At 32.9% G+C, this 17,869-nt stretch overlaps 2 protein-coding genes across 4 annotated transcripts in view; one reads left to right on the top strand and one right to left on the bottom strand.

The window, feature by feature from the left end:
- LOC111706355 (uncharacterized) overlaps positions 1-10,104 on the bottom strand; it is a 33,397-nt gene extending 23,293 nt beyond the window's left edge. For 2 of the 3 annotated variants that reach the window (XR_002766221.1, XM_023479212.1), the window contains exons 1-15: positions 9,835-10,104; positions 9,741-9,760; positions 9,336-9,426; positions 8,717-8,856; positions 7,109-7,190; positions 6,241-6,313; positions 5,768-5,809; positions 5,395-5,453; positions 5,256-5,335; positions 4,238-4,291; positions 3,340-3,471; positions 2,655-2,738; positions 2,436-2,515; positions 1,393-1,487; positions 946-1,017 (exon numbers count right to left, since the gene is read on the bottom strand). Coding sequence is in view for 2 of the 3 variants with exons in the window: in XM_023479212.1 (XP_023334980.1) it covers positions 946-1,017; positions 1,393-1,487; positions 2,436-2,515; positions 2,655-2,738; positions 3,340-3,471; positions 4,238-4,291; positions 5,256-5,335; positions 5,395-5,453; positions 5,768-5,809; positions 6,241-6,313; positions 7,109-7,190; positions 8,717-8,856; positions 9,336-9,426; positions 9,741-9,760; positions 9,835-9,915 (1,185 nt within the window). In the remaining variant the exon portion in view is untranslated. The remainder of the gene's footprint in view (positions 1-945; positions 1,018-1,392; positions 1,488-2,435; positions 2,516-2,654; positions 2,739-3,339; positions 3,472-4,237; positions 4,292-5,255; positions 5,336-5,394; positions 5,454-5,767; positions 5,810-6,240; positions 6,314-7,108; positions 7,191-8,716; positions 8,857-9,335; positions 9,427-9,740; positions 9,761-9,834) is intronic. The other variant, XM_023479213.1, reaches the window with a different exon arrangement.
- Positions 10,105-11,965: 1,861 nt separating this feature from the next.
- Positions 11,966-17,869, top strand: part of LOC111706357 (iron-sulfur protein NUBPL) — a 7,686-nt gene continuing 1,782 nt past the window's right edge. Inside the window, exons 1-7 of the mRNA XM_023479215.1 lie at positions 11,966-12,169; positions 12,505-12,552; positions 13,010-13,100; positions 13,641-13,724; positions 15,025-15,070; positions 15,270-15,351; positions 17,286-17,651. Coding sequence (XP_023334983.1) covers positions 11,987-12,169; positions 12,505-12,552; positions 13,010-13,100; positions 13,641-13,724; positions 15,025-15,070; positions 15,270-15,351; positions 17,286-17,651 — 900 coding nt within the window. The 5' untranslated portion in view covers positions 11,966-11,986. The remainder of the gene's footprint in view (positions 12,170-12,504; positions 12,553-13,009; positions 13,101-13,640; positions 13,725-15,024; positions 15,071-15,269; positions 15,352-17,285; positions 17,652-17,869) is intronic.

Here is a 17,869-nt window from a genome sequence, read left to right on the forward strand (position 1 = left end):
GAAGGCCAGTCACAACAACTTTTCGTCCGAGCCACATTCTCCTCATTTTCTCGTCCGAACCACCTCGAAATCTTCGTCCTTCGATCATTATGTGTTTAAAAATTTCTAGTTGTTGTAGATGAAACTATTTTTAACAAATCTGGCCACGTTAGGCCATAAAAAATGGATAGACTAAAGTAATGCAATGATTAAATCATGTTTAACTTTAGAAACATGAGAATGATGTCAAAACTTAAAACTTTTCTGCCTCCGTAATGGCCTACCTTCGCGATATGAAATAAATAGCAAAATATTTGGCATACCTCTGCCTATCATTTTCACCCCGGGAACCACCCAGAATCTATGGTTTTCACCATAATTAACAAAAAAAGATTAAAGTTCTATAACCTCGGGATTATTAACGGCATTCTACACCAGGAATATCTGAAAATGCGCGTAAAAAAGATGAACATTTTTAAGGACATAGAACTCGAAAACTTCAATTCAATTGAAAAAATTTGTTTCGATTTACTAAAATTCAATATTTCATTTATGCCCTAATGTGGCCCAATTCATAAAAATTAGTTTTATCTTGGAGGACTAGACACTTTCAAAAAATAATATTGGAAGGACGAGGATTTAGAGGTGGCTCGGACGAGAAAATGAGGAGAATGTGGCTCGGACGAGAAATTGTTGTGGCTGGCCTTCCTCCCTCGGTGACCCCAGAGAAAAGTTATTAATGATCCAAATTTCAAAAGTTTGTGTTAAAAAGTTTTTTATTTTTGTAAAATTTTGAAAATGTGCGAAAAAATATTTTGAAATCCGCAAACATTTATTTATTTTTTTTTTTATACTGTACAAAGAGAAGATGCTCACAGATTAAGCCACAGTAAAAAGTTGAAATAGAAATGGGCGCTAAGCGCCCTAAAAACCTAGTTATTTAAAAATCATGATTAAATTTTTTACCTTTTTAGCCTTTGTCTGATCCCTAAGTCTGGAACTAAGGTCTTTAAGTTTCATTATTCTTCTCAAATCATTCTAAATGATTTTAATTAGTAAAATTAGTAATTATATCCAAGAAAACTGTTTGATAAAGCTCATAATAAATCCAAATCTCATATTTCACCTGTAATGTAAAAATATATTTAAAGGAAGTAATAGTTTTACTTTCTCTTTTATGGGTGCAGTTTTTGGGCTGACATGGTGGACATTTCTGAATAATTCTGGTTCGCTGATCTTTAAAATTGTAGTGATGAAATACATTTGACAAAATGAAGAGTGGGAGTCATAAATTATCATATGAACAGCTTAAAATGCAACTAGTCGACCCAAAAACTGTTAGTAAGCTGATTTAATAAAAAATAATTTTTTTTTAATGCTTACACACGTGCACTAATGTTATTAAAAAACAACCTGTGAAAGTGTTCTGATAAGCTTTCTGTTCTGTACAAGCAGGTCAGCACAGCTCTCAAACATATCAATACTGTAACTTGACTCAAGCATAAACTCTAAAACAAGGCCTAGGTTTCAAACATATTAATACTGTAACTTGACTCAAGCATAAACTCTAAAACAAGACCTAGGTTTCAAGCATATCAACACTGTAACTTGCCTCAAGCATAAACTCTAAAACAAGGTCTAGGTTTCAAACATATTAATACTGTAACTTGACTCAAGCATAAACTCTAAAACAAGGCCTAGGTTTCAAGCAAATTAATACTGTAACTTGACTCAAGCACAAACTCTAAAACAAGGTCTAGGTTTCAATTAATACTGTAACTTGACTCAAGCACAAACTCTAAAACAAGGTCTAGGTTTCAAACATATTAATACTGTAACTTGTCTCAAGCATAAACTCTAAAACAAGGCCAAGGTTTCAAGCATATTAATACTGTAACTAGTCTCAAGCACAAACTCTAAAACAAGTCCAAAGTCTCAAGCATATTAATACTGTAAATTGTCTCAAATATGCATAGACTCTAAAACAAGGCCTAGGTTTCAAGCATATCAATAATGTTACTTTTCTGAAGCACAAACTCTAAAAAAGGCCTATGTCCTCCCTCCCTTGAATTATGGGTATGGTTTAGAGTTAAAAGACAACAACAAAAAGGCCCAAAAGAATTAGTATTGGATATATCTTCGGTCCCAAAGGATAAGCATTTAAGGTATCTAGAGTTCCAAAGGATTAGTATTTAAGGTACCTAGATTCCAAAGGATAAGTATTTAAGGTACCTAGAGTTCCAAAGGATTAGGATTTATGGTACCTAGAGTTCCAAAGGATAAGTATTTAAGGTACCTAGAGTTCCAAAGGATTTGGATTTAAGGTATCTAGAGTTCCAAAGGATAAGTATTTAAGGTACCTAGAGTTCCAAAGGATTTGGATTTAAGGTATCTAGAGTTCCAAAGGATTAGTATTTAAAGTACCTCGGGTTCCAAAGAATAAGTATTTAAGGTACCTAGAGTTCCAAAGGTGAGGTGTATTAAATCTCCAGAGTGTAGAAGAACCAAGAGTATAGAACCTGTCCCACTGATACTTCTACAGATTGAAGTAAAAATAATTAGTTAAATATATGTACTAATTTCAGGGTTTGCTATTTTCCTCAAGTTATTTCCAAATACCTTGGGGATCCCTTGAAATTACTTGAAAACTCCCTTTAAAGTTTAAACAAAGTTACTTTATGTTGAAGTTAAGCTTGGTCCAGGCCAGAACAGTTGAGGTGGTCATCTCCAGTATGTATATATATCCAAACTCATTCCAACTATACAACAAAATTCATGTAGACCATTTATGAACAACAGGACGAGTATGGTTTGAGGCGGTGCTTAGGATCCTGATCCGGAAAATTTGGGCTTCCTGGATCCGAATGCAATAGCAAAATATTAACAAAAACCAAAATAAATAATTTAAAAGATTAATAAAAACTTCCAAGTCACAAAATGGTTCAATAATTTTCAACATAAAAAATAATAGAAAAAAGAAAAAAAGTTATGAAAAGTTTCATTTGATGAAAACAATTCAGTAAATTTTGAAGAAATGTTCCGGACCCACTTTTTTTCTAGAGCAGATCTAAAATGAAATGGATCCTAAGCACTGATTTAAGGTTTAGTTAAGAATCCATATTGACATAATATTACCAAGATAAAACAAAGACGACTTTTATTTTGCCACATTAAGGAAATTGTAGACTATTTGAAATTGTATGAATGTGTCTATTAATACTTTAATTTTAAAAGTATTCATATGATGCTGTTGAAAATTGCTATGTTAAAAAATTGAACTGAATTGTTTAAGACTCTTTTAAAACAAGTCTCTACTTTTTTGCATTTTGAAATTCATAAAAATCTAAAATCATCTTTTACCTGACAAGAGTGGATTCTGTTCCCATGAGAAGAGAAAATCCATGTTCAATTCCTGATATCTCCTTGGTCTCTTTCTTATCTTCGATACTACAACCATACACAGGGTTCTCAGCATGCTCATGGATAATACGCCTAAATAGAATCCACATAAATTATTCATTATTTACTTCAGCTTCCTTTAAATCTGTTTAATTCAGCAATGGCATAGAACTAGACAGATTGTTCTTTAGGAAATGAAACAAAGTTAAGTCATAAAAATATCATTAGAAATTCGCAAAAATTGGATCATTTTATCATTCAGAAAGAGATTCTCTCCCAAATCACTGCAGTCAGTTTTTGACCAGACTCAAATTTTTTGCCTTTTTGAAAGTGGCTTCGTTTTTGACGATGAAGGATAATTATGAAAATTATAGTTTTAATTAGGTGGAATCTCTAGAATGAGGCTAATTTGGGATTTTTAATATCTGGCCAGAGATGTAAATAGGATTTTGTCCAGGAAGGGGGGGGGCCTGAATAACCCCTGAAAAGAAAAAGTTTTAAACTATCCAGGACTGTATCAGTATACTATATACACCCCTGTCTACCCTCTTTGTAAACCTCCTTGAGTCACTTTCTAGAAATCCAATTTTGCAAGTTTTCAAATAGGACTGCAAAGAAATCTTAACTTCTCTTAAATATAAACAAGTTTACAGGTTTAATAAGTATTGTGTGAAATTTTACTGGGACCCACAATTTGAGAATTATAAAATTATATCAATATCCTTCATTGTCTATGCTGCATATTACTTTAAAAAAGAAACTGTATTTGATAATAATCATATTTTACACAGAAAAATTGGGTGTCTCTATTATTTTTGGTAAGAAAAGGGTTGTAAATGGAAGATGACTCTAAATTAACCTGTATTGTCGAGTGGCCAAAACATTTCCTGTCACCACATCAACCTCCCATAACCTAATCATTTTCTTATTATTGCACTCCTGGTTCCATAGCTTAATTATGTTTTATTATTTTGCTCCCATAATCTAATTATTTTTTATTATTTTACTCCCAAAACCTAATTATTTTCATTATTAGACTTCTATAACCTAATTATTTTCATTATTTTGCTTCCATAACCTAATTATTTTCATTATTTTATTTCCATAACCTATTGTTTTTATTATTTGACTTCCATAACCTAATTATTTTCATTAGTTGACTTCCATAACCTAATAATTTTCATTATTTGACTTCCATAACCTAATTATTTTAATTATTTGACTTCCATAACCTAATTATTTTCATTATTTGACTTCCATAACCTAATTATTTTCATTATTTGACTTCCATAACCTAATTATTTTCATTATTTGACTTCTATAACCTTATTATTTTCATTATTTTACTTCCATATCCTAATTATTTTCATTATTTTACTTCCATAACCTTATTAATTTCATTATTTGACTTCCATAACCTAATTATTTTCATTATTTGACTACCATAACCTAATTATTTTCATTATTTTACTTCCATAACCTAACTATTTTCATTATTTTACTTCCATAACCTAAATATTTTCATTATTTTACTTCTATAACCTAATTATTTTCATTATTTTACTTCCATAACCTTATTAATTTCATTATTTGACTTCCATAACCTAATTATTTTCATTATTTGACTTCCATAACCTAATTATTTTCACTATTTTACTTCCATAACCTAATTATTTTCATTATTTTACTTCCATAACCTAATTATTTTCATTATTTTACTTCCATAACCTAATTATTTTCATTATTTTACTTCCATAACATAATTATTTTCATTATTGCCACGGCCTAGCTATAGTATCTACCCTACAACTAGGTAGTACAGACCCCACCCACCCACCTACCTGGCCCAGCCCTGGTACACCTTTATAGTATCTAACCTGCAACCAGGTCGGGCGGACCACACCCGACCACCATGAACTGCCACGCCCTGTTTGCCCTGACGCAATTTACTTCCTATCTAAAATAATTAAAATAAAATTAGTATGTTAATATTTTTAGAACTATAAAAAATCTTACTTCTCTGTAGGATTTATGTTTATGATTGCAAACCACAGCTCTGGTTAATGTACTGCAGACTGTAATCATCAACAATTTGAAAAATTTAATTTTTTTACAAAATTAATTTTAATTTTAATCCGCTTGGAAAAATTTGAATCAAATTGACATTTTTTAAAAAACACGTCTAGTTTTTTGTTTGTTTTCTGTATATATATTATATGCTAATTGAAGGGTGGATGGCTTGTGAATTGTTTTGAATGGTCAAGATTGAGAATTTTAAATCCAAAACACAAATTCTGAGAGAGAAAATTAATAATGCATTGAGAGAAAATGGCTCCAAATTAGAGAAATAAACATAAAATGTTAATCAAATAAATTTTCGAAATGTTTCCTAGCAGATCTTGATCTCCTGCAATCTGAACAACTTCACTATCTTTAAAAATTAGTATTAATATTACATACGGACATTTTTATGTTGAGATATCGTAGAAATATTTATTATTATTATTGCTAGCAGACAACCCATCATCCACCTAACCCATTTAAGAAGAAGATTTAGGAAATATCTATCTATGAAATGTTCTATCTATGAACTGTTCTATCTATGAAATTTCCTATCTATGACATGTTCTGTCTATGAAATGTCCCGTCTAGGTTAGGTTAGGTTAGGAAATTTCTTTTGTTCATAGAATTTTTTTCTATGAAGTGTCCCACCACTGGAAACTTTACTGAATCCATGTTGCCTGTAATAGTTTTAAAGAGACTGTTCGAAAAAAACACAGCCTTAACTGCTGTTGAACAATACATTTTTATGACTTTTCAGATTAAGATTACCCTCTGGAGCTTTGAAAATGTATTTTTTACCTAATGCTAGAATCTGCTTTGCAGGAGGAATATTTGATTCCTTGGTATCCACTAAACAAACACTTCCAAACTTCTAAAAATTCAAATAATTACTGATTGACCATGATTCAGCCGTTCTAGTGGGACCCATACTAACGTGGAATAGGAAGACGACTATCAGATTAAAACTAGTAAACTATTTGTTTTATGACAACATCAAATACAAATAGATTGCTGAATTGTCATATTCCCATTTCACCGTTTAATGGTATCAATGTACCTTAGAAACGAGATGATGATCTACCCTTTTATAAAAAGCATGACGACCTATCACTAGTAATGTTACATCGTCCACACGCAACATCCCTCCTAGTGAATTTCTGACCTACTAACTTTCCGACCTACTTTAATATCGGACCTACGCCAGCTGTTTATTTTTGTATTATTTGAGCTTTAAGTTAGGTTAAGACAATTTCTAGGCCGAGTGCTGCGGCTAGGAAAGGCTAGGGGGCCGAGCGCCGCGGCTAGGACATGCTAGGGGCCGGACCTTGCGGCCACAAGTCCATATAGCAGCTGCTAGTAGGTCGGATGTGTAGTATAGCGGATTTGGCGTAAGTCAGAAGTGGAGTATAGCGGATTTGCGTAGGTCGAAAAATACACCATCCTATCACTCCTGTATTTAGTATGACGACCTATACCTCCTATGAAAGTATGACGACCTACCCCTTCAATATAAATAATGACGACCTTTCCCTCCTATATTAAGAATGCAACCTATACCTCCTAAGAAAGTATGACGACCTACCCCTCCAATATAAATAAAGACGACCTATTCCTCCTATATTAAGAATGACGACCTATCCCTCCTATATTAAGTATGACGACTTACCCCTCCAATATAAAGAATGTGTCCAACCCAGCAAACTGAGGTAATTTCCTCCAGCAAGTCAGTGAACCAGCACAGTTCTCCACTATAAACACACAAAAAAAATAAACAAACTTGAGACAAAATTTACCTTTATATTTTTTTTAAAGTTTCAGATAAACTGAATAAATATAAATATAAACTTGCAATGAAAAACAGTTTCTTTCCGTAAATACAATATCATTTTAAACCAATCATTTTTAGTTATAGTCACTAGTCAGGTCTAACTAAAGTATTTTTTCTTCATTATTTGAGCTTAGAAAATTTTCGCAAATTTAATACTTTTAATTGCTAGAAGAAAAATATGGTGTATATGAATGCAACTCTGATCCAATTGACCGTAATTCGGAAGCATAAAAAAATTTAACATATTTTTTTTAAGGGGGGGGAGGGGCACGAAACGTCTTACTCTCTGGAAAATTTAAACAGTGTATAAACACAACTTAGCATTGTTGTGGAAGCTGATTTTCAACATGAAAACTCAAAAATATGTATAATACGTGCATTTTTTAGTTTGATTGAATGGATCTGAGCAAAAATGACTTATAAATCATACAGAATGTAAAATCTGTGTTTAGATGACCCATAATGTAATGGTTGGCTACTAGCGCACTACTCAGAATACTCCAATATTTATTTTGACCTTACAAATGAATACTTCATGCCCAAATGCCTATAAATCGACACACAGAATATAAAATCTGTGCTTCTGACTGCCAGCGTGCCGGTCAGAATGCTCCAATAATTATTATAATCTCAGAAATGGATTCCCCGTGCGCAACTACCTGTAAATGGACATACAACATGCAAAATATGTGCTAAGATGACCCATAACGGAACTTCTGGCTGCTAGCGCGCCGTCAGAATGCTCCAATATTTATTCATGAGCTCAGAAATGAATTCCTCTCACATTATTGCCTATATTTTGACATTAAGCATGTAAAATCTGTGCCAAGATGACCCATATCGTGACTGCTGACTGCTAGCGCGCGGTCAGAATTCTCCAATATTTATTTTGACCTCAGAAATGAATATATCGTGCCCAATTTCCTATAAATTGACAAACAACATGTAAAATCGGTGCTAAGATGACCCATAATATAAGAGTTAGCTAATAACGTGCCGGTCTATTTTGACCTCTGAAATGAATTCCTTGTCCAAATTTTGCTATAATTTGATGTATCTCATGCTACTTTTAATCTAACTTAGGCAAAACTTCGTACATAAGTATTGAAATATATTTTCTTTTAATTGCGAGCACGCGCGTGCATTTAAGGCTTTTTGAGATGAATTTTTTGCGCATATTTGTTTTAAGAGATAAATGTTTAAGTGGAACTAATGATATTAAGATTGATCACTGTCAAAAAAATCGTATTTTAACACAAAAAGCGTGCGCGCGTGCACTTTTTCTCAGATCCGTTTAAACCAAAAAATGCACGCAATTAATACATATTTTTAAGTTTGCATACAAAAAAATCAGCTTCCTACAATAATGCTAAGTTATGTCTATAAACTACTATAAATTTTCCGGAGAGTAATACGTTTTGTACTTTTAACACAACTTTTCAGTACCTTAGAACGTCGACAATTGCTCCGACCCCCCTTTTCTTAACGTTGTCCCCCTGAGTATCATGTTGGCCACCAGCAACAACTAGATAGGTTTCCTCATCATTGAAACCAAGGTGTTCTATCTGCAGGCCTGGTAGTATTCCCTAATTCAGAGAAAATAGTTTCAAAATCCTAGCTTACTAAAAACAAAAGGATTGTATCATGTACATAGTACAATGTACATTGTACACTGTAGTACACAGGGACTGTAGGCAGGGAAGATTTACAAGGAACTGTACACTGCACACAGGGACTTTACAATGTAAACAGGGACAGTAAACTGTACACAGTTACTTTAAACTGTATAGAGGAACTTACACTGTACTACACAAGGACTGTACACTGTTAACAGTTCATGTGAACTGTACACAGGGACTGTACACTGTATACAAGGAATTACACTGTTCATTTGTATTAAGGGACTAAAACCTAGGGACTGCAAACGGCGTGACTGTATACTGTATAAAAGGGTTTGTATTTGTACACTGTACAACGTGACTGTGCTCTGTATCAGGTTAAGTACAAAGGGGCTGTAAATTGTACACAAAATACATGCACTGTACACAGGGACTGTATATAATACCTTGGCCCAATGTAGAGATAAATGTTCCGATTTAGTTCTATAGAATAGTTTAATAAAACCAGTCGAATATCCCAGGCACAGCTGACCAGGTCTGGGTATTATTCAACATCAATTCAAATATTATTATTTAATTGTATATATTTTTAAATCATTTAACTGGTTTTGGAGTTGAACTGCTTTTGTATCATATATAATACAAAATAATGATGTCTAAGAAATACAATCTATTAAAAAAATTTATTAGGAATTTGGGTACTGTACAGTGTACAACAGGGGCTGAAACTGCATAATTTGTTAAAACATTTGGATTTTTAACTATTAATAATAAGTTAATTATTAATCATTGAACATAATATCAAACTGCTGATAAACAATTAAAATTTGATCTTTGCAGATGATACATTCCTAACAGCTACTGCAGTAACCTAAAAAGTATAATTTCAATCATCGTATTAATAATTAAACAAAAATTAAGAATTTTTCAAGATAATATGTTTACCCCTGAAATCACCTGGTTCTCTTGATCTGAAGCAAGTTTATCTTCCCAATTGTTGAGACTGGCAGCTAATATATAACCCATATTGTGATGTACAGACTTTAATAGTATGCTGACCTATGTACACAATGCGCCGTCACTGATCAGTGTACAACACTGAACACTTTACAATTTTCTAATAGTTTCTACAACCTTAGGTCGGTACAGAGACATATTTTTATCATTTCTTTATGTTTCTTTCTACATTTCATTTGTCTGAAGAAAATGGCATTAAACATTAAATAAAATATTAAAATTATACATACAAAAATAAAAAAGCCCCAAAAATGACAATAAACTCTGCATTCAATAAAATCTTAATCATTATGCATTAAAGAAAACACATTAAAATCTCTTCTTAACTTTGAATAGCTTGGGTACCCAGTTCAGTCTGGAAAATAAAGTTTTCCCAATTAAAGTACACCCACTGAACAAAGAAGTGAGCTTATTCTTACACTGTAGGTGTAGATTTTTCATCATGCAAAATTAAACAGGAAAACAAGAGAAAACATGTTCCTGGTCTGATGAATACATTATTGATTAAACATAATTATAATTTTATCAAATTAGTAGAATTAATCTGCTGATTTATGATGAAATGTGATAAAGTTTAACAAATTTACATGGTAGACGATGATAATTTCTTTTTGAAATTTAGAAAATAAATACGCCCCACGCAATTGCTATTACTGTCACTAAGGAGTTACAGTTTAAAACGATGTTTGTTCGGTTATCTCAAAATATTTTGAAGCAAAAGTAGCCTTACTGCCCTAGTCGCCCTAGCAGACGAACCAAGGTTCGAGGATTTGGAAAGTTGCAAAAAAAACATATTTAAAAAAAGTATTTTACCAAAAATTCTGATATGACATTCTTTTGTTTGTTAATTTCTATTCATGAAAATTTGATACAAAAAAATATTATTCATTAAGATTTTAAATAATTTATTTTATCTATGTTGCATCATCCCAGATCAGCTGTCTTGTGTGTACATTGAAACCCATCATAATTCATAACACTACTGGGAAACATGTTGAAATCAATGAAATTAGTGAATATTTTAATTTAATGAATCTCGTTAAATTATTCAATATTTGTGACTGTTAATGAATGGTTGGGGGGGGGGGGGGGTTATTTATTTTCTGTCAATCTTGCTGAACAACTTTTAAATCATTACAGACTGTGATGCTTTTAATTCATTTAGAATATGCTGGGTGTAAATTTAATCTTGGTTTTATTTCAGAAAATACATTGTATTGTGTGGCTGATGGGCAAAGATAAAGACCCTTGTCAGCGTCACGCTTGTCAGCTTCAGACTTGTTTAGCTAAAAACGGCTTCCAAGAATCTAAGTGTCAGCACGAGTTAAGGTAATCTGGGCCCATTGGGCAAGTGAGGGGGAGGTTTTAAAATGAATATTTAATCATAGTTTTTGGGTCCCTCCTAGAGAACGATTTTTGGACCCCCCCCCCTTCCTATCAATTTTGTACATGACCAAACTAGTATTTATTTAGGGTTAGGTTAGGTTAAGACACTTTCTGGGCCGAGCGCTACGGCTAGGACAGGCTAGGGGGCCGAGCGCTGCGACCACGGGGTAGGTTAGTTAAGACACTCTCTGGACCGAGCGCTGCGGCGAGGACAGGCTAGGGGGCCGAGCGCTGTGGCCACATGGCCAATTATATCCATGTCTAACAAATAAGATCCATGCAAAATTGATAGTATGGGGGGGGGGTCCAAAAATCGTTCTCTAGGAAATTACCTAGTTTTTTCGCTTATACACAAAGAAATACTCGAATAAAATATTGCGAACAAAAAAAAATAGGATGTAATGGAAATCACCTCTTGAGGGGGGGGGGCGTTTTTAAATTACATTTTTAGTGTTTGTTTAATGTTATTTCTTGTTGATAAGTTTTCAATATTTTAAACCTGTGAATTTTTAAAAGTGGTTTATAGGCTTAGACTTGAATCTGGTTCAATTGTTTAGGCAAATTGTTAAGTGTTGTACTCTGTGGAAAGAAGAATCATTTAAAGTTTGCTCTGGAATAGAATACGAAGGAAAAAACGAAGAAGAAAAGCACAATAAAGAATAATAATTATCAGATATAAAAGCAATCTGTTGTGATGAATCGTCCGGCTGTCTTCTTTTTATCCTCCCAGCGAAACATGTTCAAAATGTCGAACAGAACATATAAAGTGTTAACCTTGGTCACAGTTCCTGGGGTTAGAAGGTCCGAAGCTTCGATGGGGATGACATCATTTTCTACCAGTGCTATAAATATGTCGAAAAGTCCAGAAGAACTCAAGGAATTAATTTTATTGATCAAATTTGTCATCACCCCTTGATATCTGGTAATACATACATATAAATAAAGCCTAGGTAAAGGGAAAAATCTTGAAATTGCTGAATTTAATTTTTTTATTGATTTATAGATTTAGTGATTTAGTTTTTTATTGAATTAAGTGATTGATTAATCAATGCTCGCTAAACGACACATATTTTTTATTTAATCGATTGATTAACTGATTAAGTGTAGGCCCACCTAGAGTCTCATTTTTTGCTAAATTGCTAAATTGATACAGCCTTGGCCCACTGCGACTACAAGACACTCATTTATTATTAATTTCATTAATTAATTTAGTGTTGTCTCTTTTCTATTATCCAAGACTACAGTCTAGAAACACCAGGAGTCTCTAATTTATTATCTGATTGATTGATTGATTGAGTCCATACTTACCAAGGCTCACTTATTTCTTATTAAATTGATGAATTGATTGAGTAAAGACCAATTAAGAGAAAATCATTTATTATTGATTTTATTAATCTATTGAGTCTAGGCCTAACAAGAGTAAATTTAATATTGAATTGATTAATTGATTGAGTTTAGGCCCACCTAGAGTAAAGCATTCATTATTAATTTGATTAATTAGTTGAGTGTAGGCCCACCTAGAGTAAAGCATTTATCATTGATTTGATTTATTGATTAAGTGTAGGCCCATTAAAAATAAATAATTTATTATTGATAATTGATTTAGTGTGTGCCCTCTAAGAATAAATAATTTATTATTGATTTGATTAATTGATTGAGTGTAGGCCCACCAAGAATACATAATTTATTATTGATTTGACTAATTGATTGAGTGTAGGCCCACCAGGAGTCCCTAATGAAACGAGGACTACCTACAAGGAAGAGCATACCCGGTGTTAAGCATGTTATTCTGGTCTCATCTGGGAAAGGTAATGGCTCAGTACAACCATAATTTCAGGGTTACCCACAAAGGATGAGACTTAAAGACGATCTCTGGGTTAAATTGAATCTTCAGCAGCATATCATTTTTTTAATGGCTTAATCATTAATTTGAAACAGAAAATTTAAGTTCACAGTTGCTGGGAATCTTGAATATAGGGTAACAGATAGTATAAATTCCGTACAGTGGTCTAGGAAGTCTCATCCTTTTTTAGTTAACCCTGTAGACTGTAAGACTTCGTTAATTTTTAAATTTAACAAGAATACTGTCGAACCTGCAGATGAAAAACAATGATTCAGATTTTGTCGCTTTTGGAATTCTTTTTTTTTATATCTTTGTTTTTATTCGATTTTTATTTATAAATAAATCAATGACATATTTTATGAAAAAAGTTCAAATAAAAGGGCGTGAAAGGGAAAATAAAACTGAAAGAAAGAATTTAATTTAGATATATTTACTTTAGAGAGGGGTTTTGAAGAGATTTTATATGAAAAAGAAATAAACAAATATAAAAAGTTGTATGTTTAAGGTGGTGTGGGTAAATCAACAACATCAGTTAATCTTGCTTTAGCGCTTTCAAAACATAAATCAGCACCTGCTGTAGGCATTCTAGGTCAGTTATCTTTATTTTTTTTAAATTTCTATATTATTGTTTATTATTGTTAATGCCTTTGTACTGCATATTTTAGTGCACTTTACAGTCACACAATGTACACTTAAACACTAAACACTATACATTATATGATTTTACATTATACATTTGTAGCAACGCTAAAAAGACAAGTGAATTAACTGTATATATATTGAGAAACCAGCTCTACTCCCGTCTTTCTAAACTGAGGAACGACTAGAAGACCTGGGAAAAGCACTGCGAGCTCCAGACCTGGAGGATGAATTACAGCGTGGAAAGCATTCACGTACTCAAACTGATCAGATAAAGCAAGGACAGGGAGGCTGCGTCCACAAATTGTCCAAAGTTTGTCAGCACATATAGCCATTTCTCAAGGGTCATTGATGGATTCAGAGAGCAAATGAGCTCGAATATCAGCGGGGAGGCGGTCCATGAACAGGCCTCTGAAGAAAAAACCAGGCAGGGAAGAGGACCAGCATCTTGTCCATTAGCTCAGAGGGACATTGGTCGGTTAACAAAGCCAAACTCTTTAGGGACTGATATCTTTGGAAATTACTCAGGGAATACATTTGAATAAGACGTCTTCTTAAAGCTTTGTAGGGCTTGACAGGAGGCGCTCGAACTAGGTCCAGGAGTCAGAATGCAACATCCTGGGGCAATGCAGCAACATAGTTAGTAAACTTTGTCCGGGAGGATGTAATCCTTGTTTTCATACTGAGCCTCTGCTTGAATATACGAAACCTCCGGAGAATTGGTGCAAAAGGAGGGAAATTTCACAGAAATCATTGTTAAAGGGATTGCACCCTGGATCTCATTATTCTCCGTTCCCATAGGCATTTCGTCGATCGCTACTCATTGCTGAAAATAAACAGGATAAGTTTCTCGAAATCGCTGGAAACCTTACTTTGGCGTCTGGGTGTGAAAAACACCCGGTTGGAGCCAATTTCGGGGACATCAGCGAGTGAGAGTCTTAAGTCACCAGCGACAAATGCCGTCGGGGTCACCAAAATGTAGTGAAGCTAAAAAGACAAGGGAAATAAACTGTATATATATTGATCTCTAAGTTACAAGGAGAAATCTTTTAAAGAATATATATTTGGTTTGGTTGAGCTTGGGTCCAGAAGTGGAAGACGACAATCTAGCTTTTACATTATACATTATACATTATACATTATACATTATACATCATACATTATACATTATACATTATACATTATACATTATACATTATACATTATACATTATACATTATACATTATACATTATACATTATACATTTTAGATGCTGACATATTTGGACCAAGTTTACCAACAATGATGAATATTAGGTTATTAATTTCATTTAATTTTTACTTAAATTATTTTATTTAGAAACTTGGTTAGGTTCCCTGTCTCTCATTATATTTAAAATCCACCAGTCAGTTCATGAAAAAAATGAAAAAAAAAAACAATTGCAGCTAGAAAAAATCATCATTATTCATTATTAAAAATCGTGAACATTCATATTGTTAAGATAAATGTTTTTAGTTCTGCCCCTGAGCTAACTGCTGAGAACAAGATGATCCCTGTTCTAAATTATGGAATTAAATGCATGTCTATTGGTCTACTGGTAAATTTAAATATTTTCAATCTGATCGATGTTATATGAACAACATTGAAAATATATGCTTTCCCTTTGCACACTGTAAAAGGATAACAATTCATAATTTCGCAGATTTGTCTGTTTTTTATTGGTGTATATCCTTAATTTTTAGGAAATTTGTCAGATGATTTCCCTTAAAACTTAGGCTCTATCAATTAAGTCGTGCGTTCTGACATGTAAAGTATACAACAAACAAACCTAATATGTATTATATCAAATCTGTTTGGTTCCATAGTAGTAAGAATTCCCGTTTCAAGAGGAACAAAATATTGTTCGCTTCCTAGCGTTTAAGAATGCTTATTCTTACACTGTAGGTGTAGATTTTTCATTCTTTAACGCTCAGACCGTGTAAGAATTTTCATTCTTTAACGCTCAGACCGTGTAAGAATGGAAATTATTACACGGTCTGTTCGTAAAAGAATGTGTATTCTTACACGCTCCGAGCATTAAAGAATGGAAATTATTACACTAGTTGAAGAATATTCATTCTTACACGCTAAATTGATCTTTTCTACATAGATCAATATTGATATTAACGTAATTATTTTGTACTGACAACATGCACACTGCACAGGGCACTCTCACCTTTTTCTTTTATATTAATACATGCAGACTTACCTTTTTATACTTTATAACAACATGCTCACTTACCTTTTCCTTTAATATTAAAACATGCAAACTTAATTTTTTGCTTTAGTAAAACATGCTCACTTACCTCTTTTGTTTTTTGAAGTATTGATATACCTTAATTCAGGAATTTCCATTTTAATCTTAACCCTAGTCCTGACAGAAGAGTGGAACCTCCTTGTTTAATTACCATTTTCTGACCTTTCCAAAAAATAAATTTACTGCTTTTAGCCTTACATTGGACATTTTCATCCAACTGCCGAGTCTCACAGCTTTTTTTTGTTTTTCTTCATTGCGAACCAAGTTTGGTGAGATTTTCCAAATCTCTGCATTCTTTTAATAGTACGGTCAGAGCTTTTCAAAGATAGAAAGGTTGTCATGTCTTCACGACTTCAATCAATCGTTTTTTTCACTTTTTAATGGATACTGAACAAAAAAAGGGTTTCCAAAATTCCAAATTCAGTTGTAATATTTAAACAAATTAGACAGAATAAAGAGGTAGATTTGCCCCCCACCCTACAGCTAACACTAGTTTTAAAGTACCTCAGTCTGAGTCAGCAGTCACCATATCTCGCCTAGCTCGAGATGATGAAGTGAAACCACAATCAAAACCAAAAATAATTAGTTTTAAAACTTAATATCGAAATACTAGTGTCACAACCTGCTTTTATCTCCTCTTTTTGGAATATTTAGGATCTAATATCCAGGAAATGATTTCCTCTGTAAATGATTTCACGATTTTGTTCAGTAGATTAAGACAACCCACTACTGTATGTTCTTCCCATCTAAAAAAAACTCAGGGCACATTCAACATGCTGTATCTAAATGTAGTATCAACTTGAAAAAACAAGCAAATTCATTAGAAATTGGTAAACAAACTAAACTAAGGAAACAATCACACCACAGGCATTACTTTCAAATGAAGATCCAATTTTTACTTATTAAATTGTTTTTAACATTTTAACATCAGAAAAATAAAAAAAACAGTGTTAGTCAGAACAACAGCATAAAACTTATTTGCAACCTTCCTTAACTGTTACAATTTGAAATGGTCGGATTTCACCAGAATTATTTTTTACTATAACTTCTTTGGTATGTGCCCATAGAACCTCACAAATTTGATAAAATAATAATCTTATGAGGAAAAAAATGTAATAATGGAAAAGATGAAATAATATTGATGTATTCTTTAATAAAGGCCGAATCCTCAGAAGATTATCATAATACATACATAGATATGAAATAATAATGATGATAACTTATATAATTTGAAGGTGGACCCAGCTCAGGCTGTTGTTTGGAGAGGACCAATGGTAATGGGAGCCTTAAATAAGTTAGTAACACAAACACACTGGGGACACCTAGATATTCTAGGTAACTTGTATACTAAAATAGGCCGGGAGGGGGGAGGGGTTTCTNATTTCTTCATTAGATCGTGTGTGAGGGACAAAGATCAATTTTTGAGAGGGTACTTTAAATATTTCACTTCATTAATTTCATTAAAAAGGGGAAAACTTAGTACTTTCTTCAATTCTTGTAAGTTCACTATATCTTTAAACTTGCCAGGTGCTGTAATTGTTTCTACCCCGCAGAAAGTAGCTTTAGCGGATGCTAGAAAAGGAATTGATATGTTTAAAAAGGTGAACAATTATTATTTATCTAGAAATTCCTATCAGAAATAAAGGGGATGGTGGAGTTGGCACATTTGATGTAGGGGGGGGGCCCTGCCTTCATTTTTGGTTCAAATCTTCCAATTTTTTGGCTGCACGCCTAATTAGTGATCGAAATTCCTAAAATAAAATCAAATTGAATTTTAATGACCTCTAATGACCTCTAATGACCTCTAATGACCTCCAGT

The sequence above is a fragment of the Eurytemora carolleeae genome, unplaced genomic scaffold (genome assembly GCF_000591075.1).
Source record: "Eurytemora carolleeae unplaced genomic scaffold, Eaff_2.0 scaffold656, whole genome shotgun sequence".
In the NCBI taxonomy this organism is placed as follows: domain Eukaryota; kingdom Metazoa; phylum Arthropoda; class Copepoda; order Calanoida; family Temoridae; genus Eurytemora; species Eurytemora carolleeae.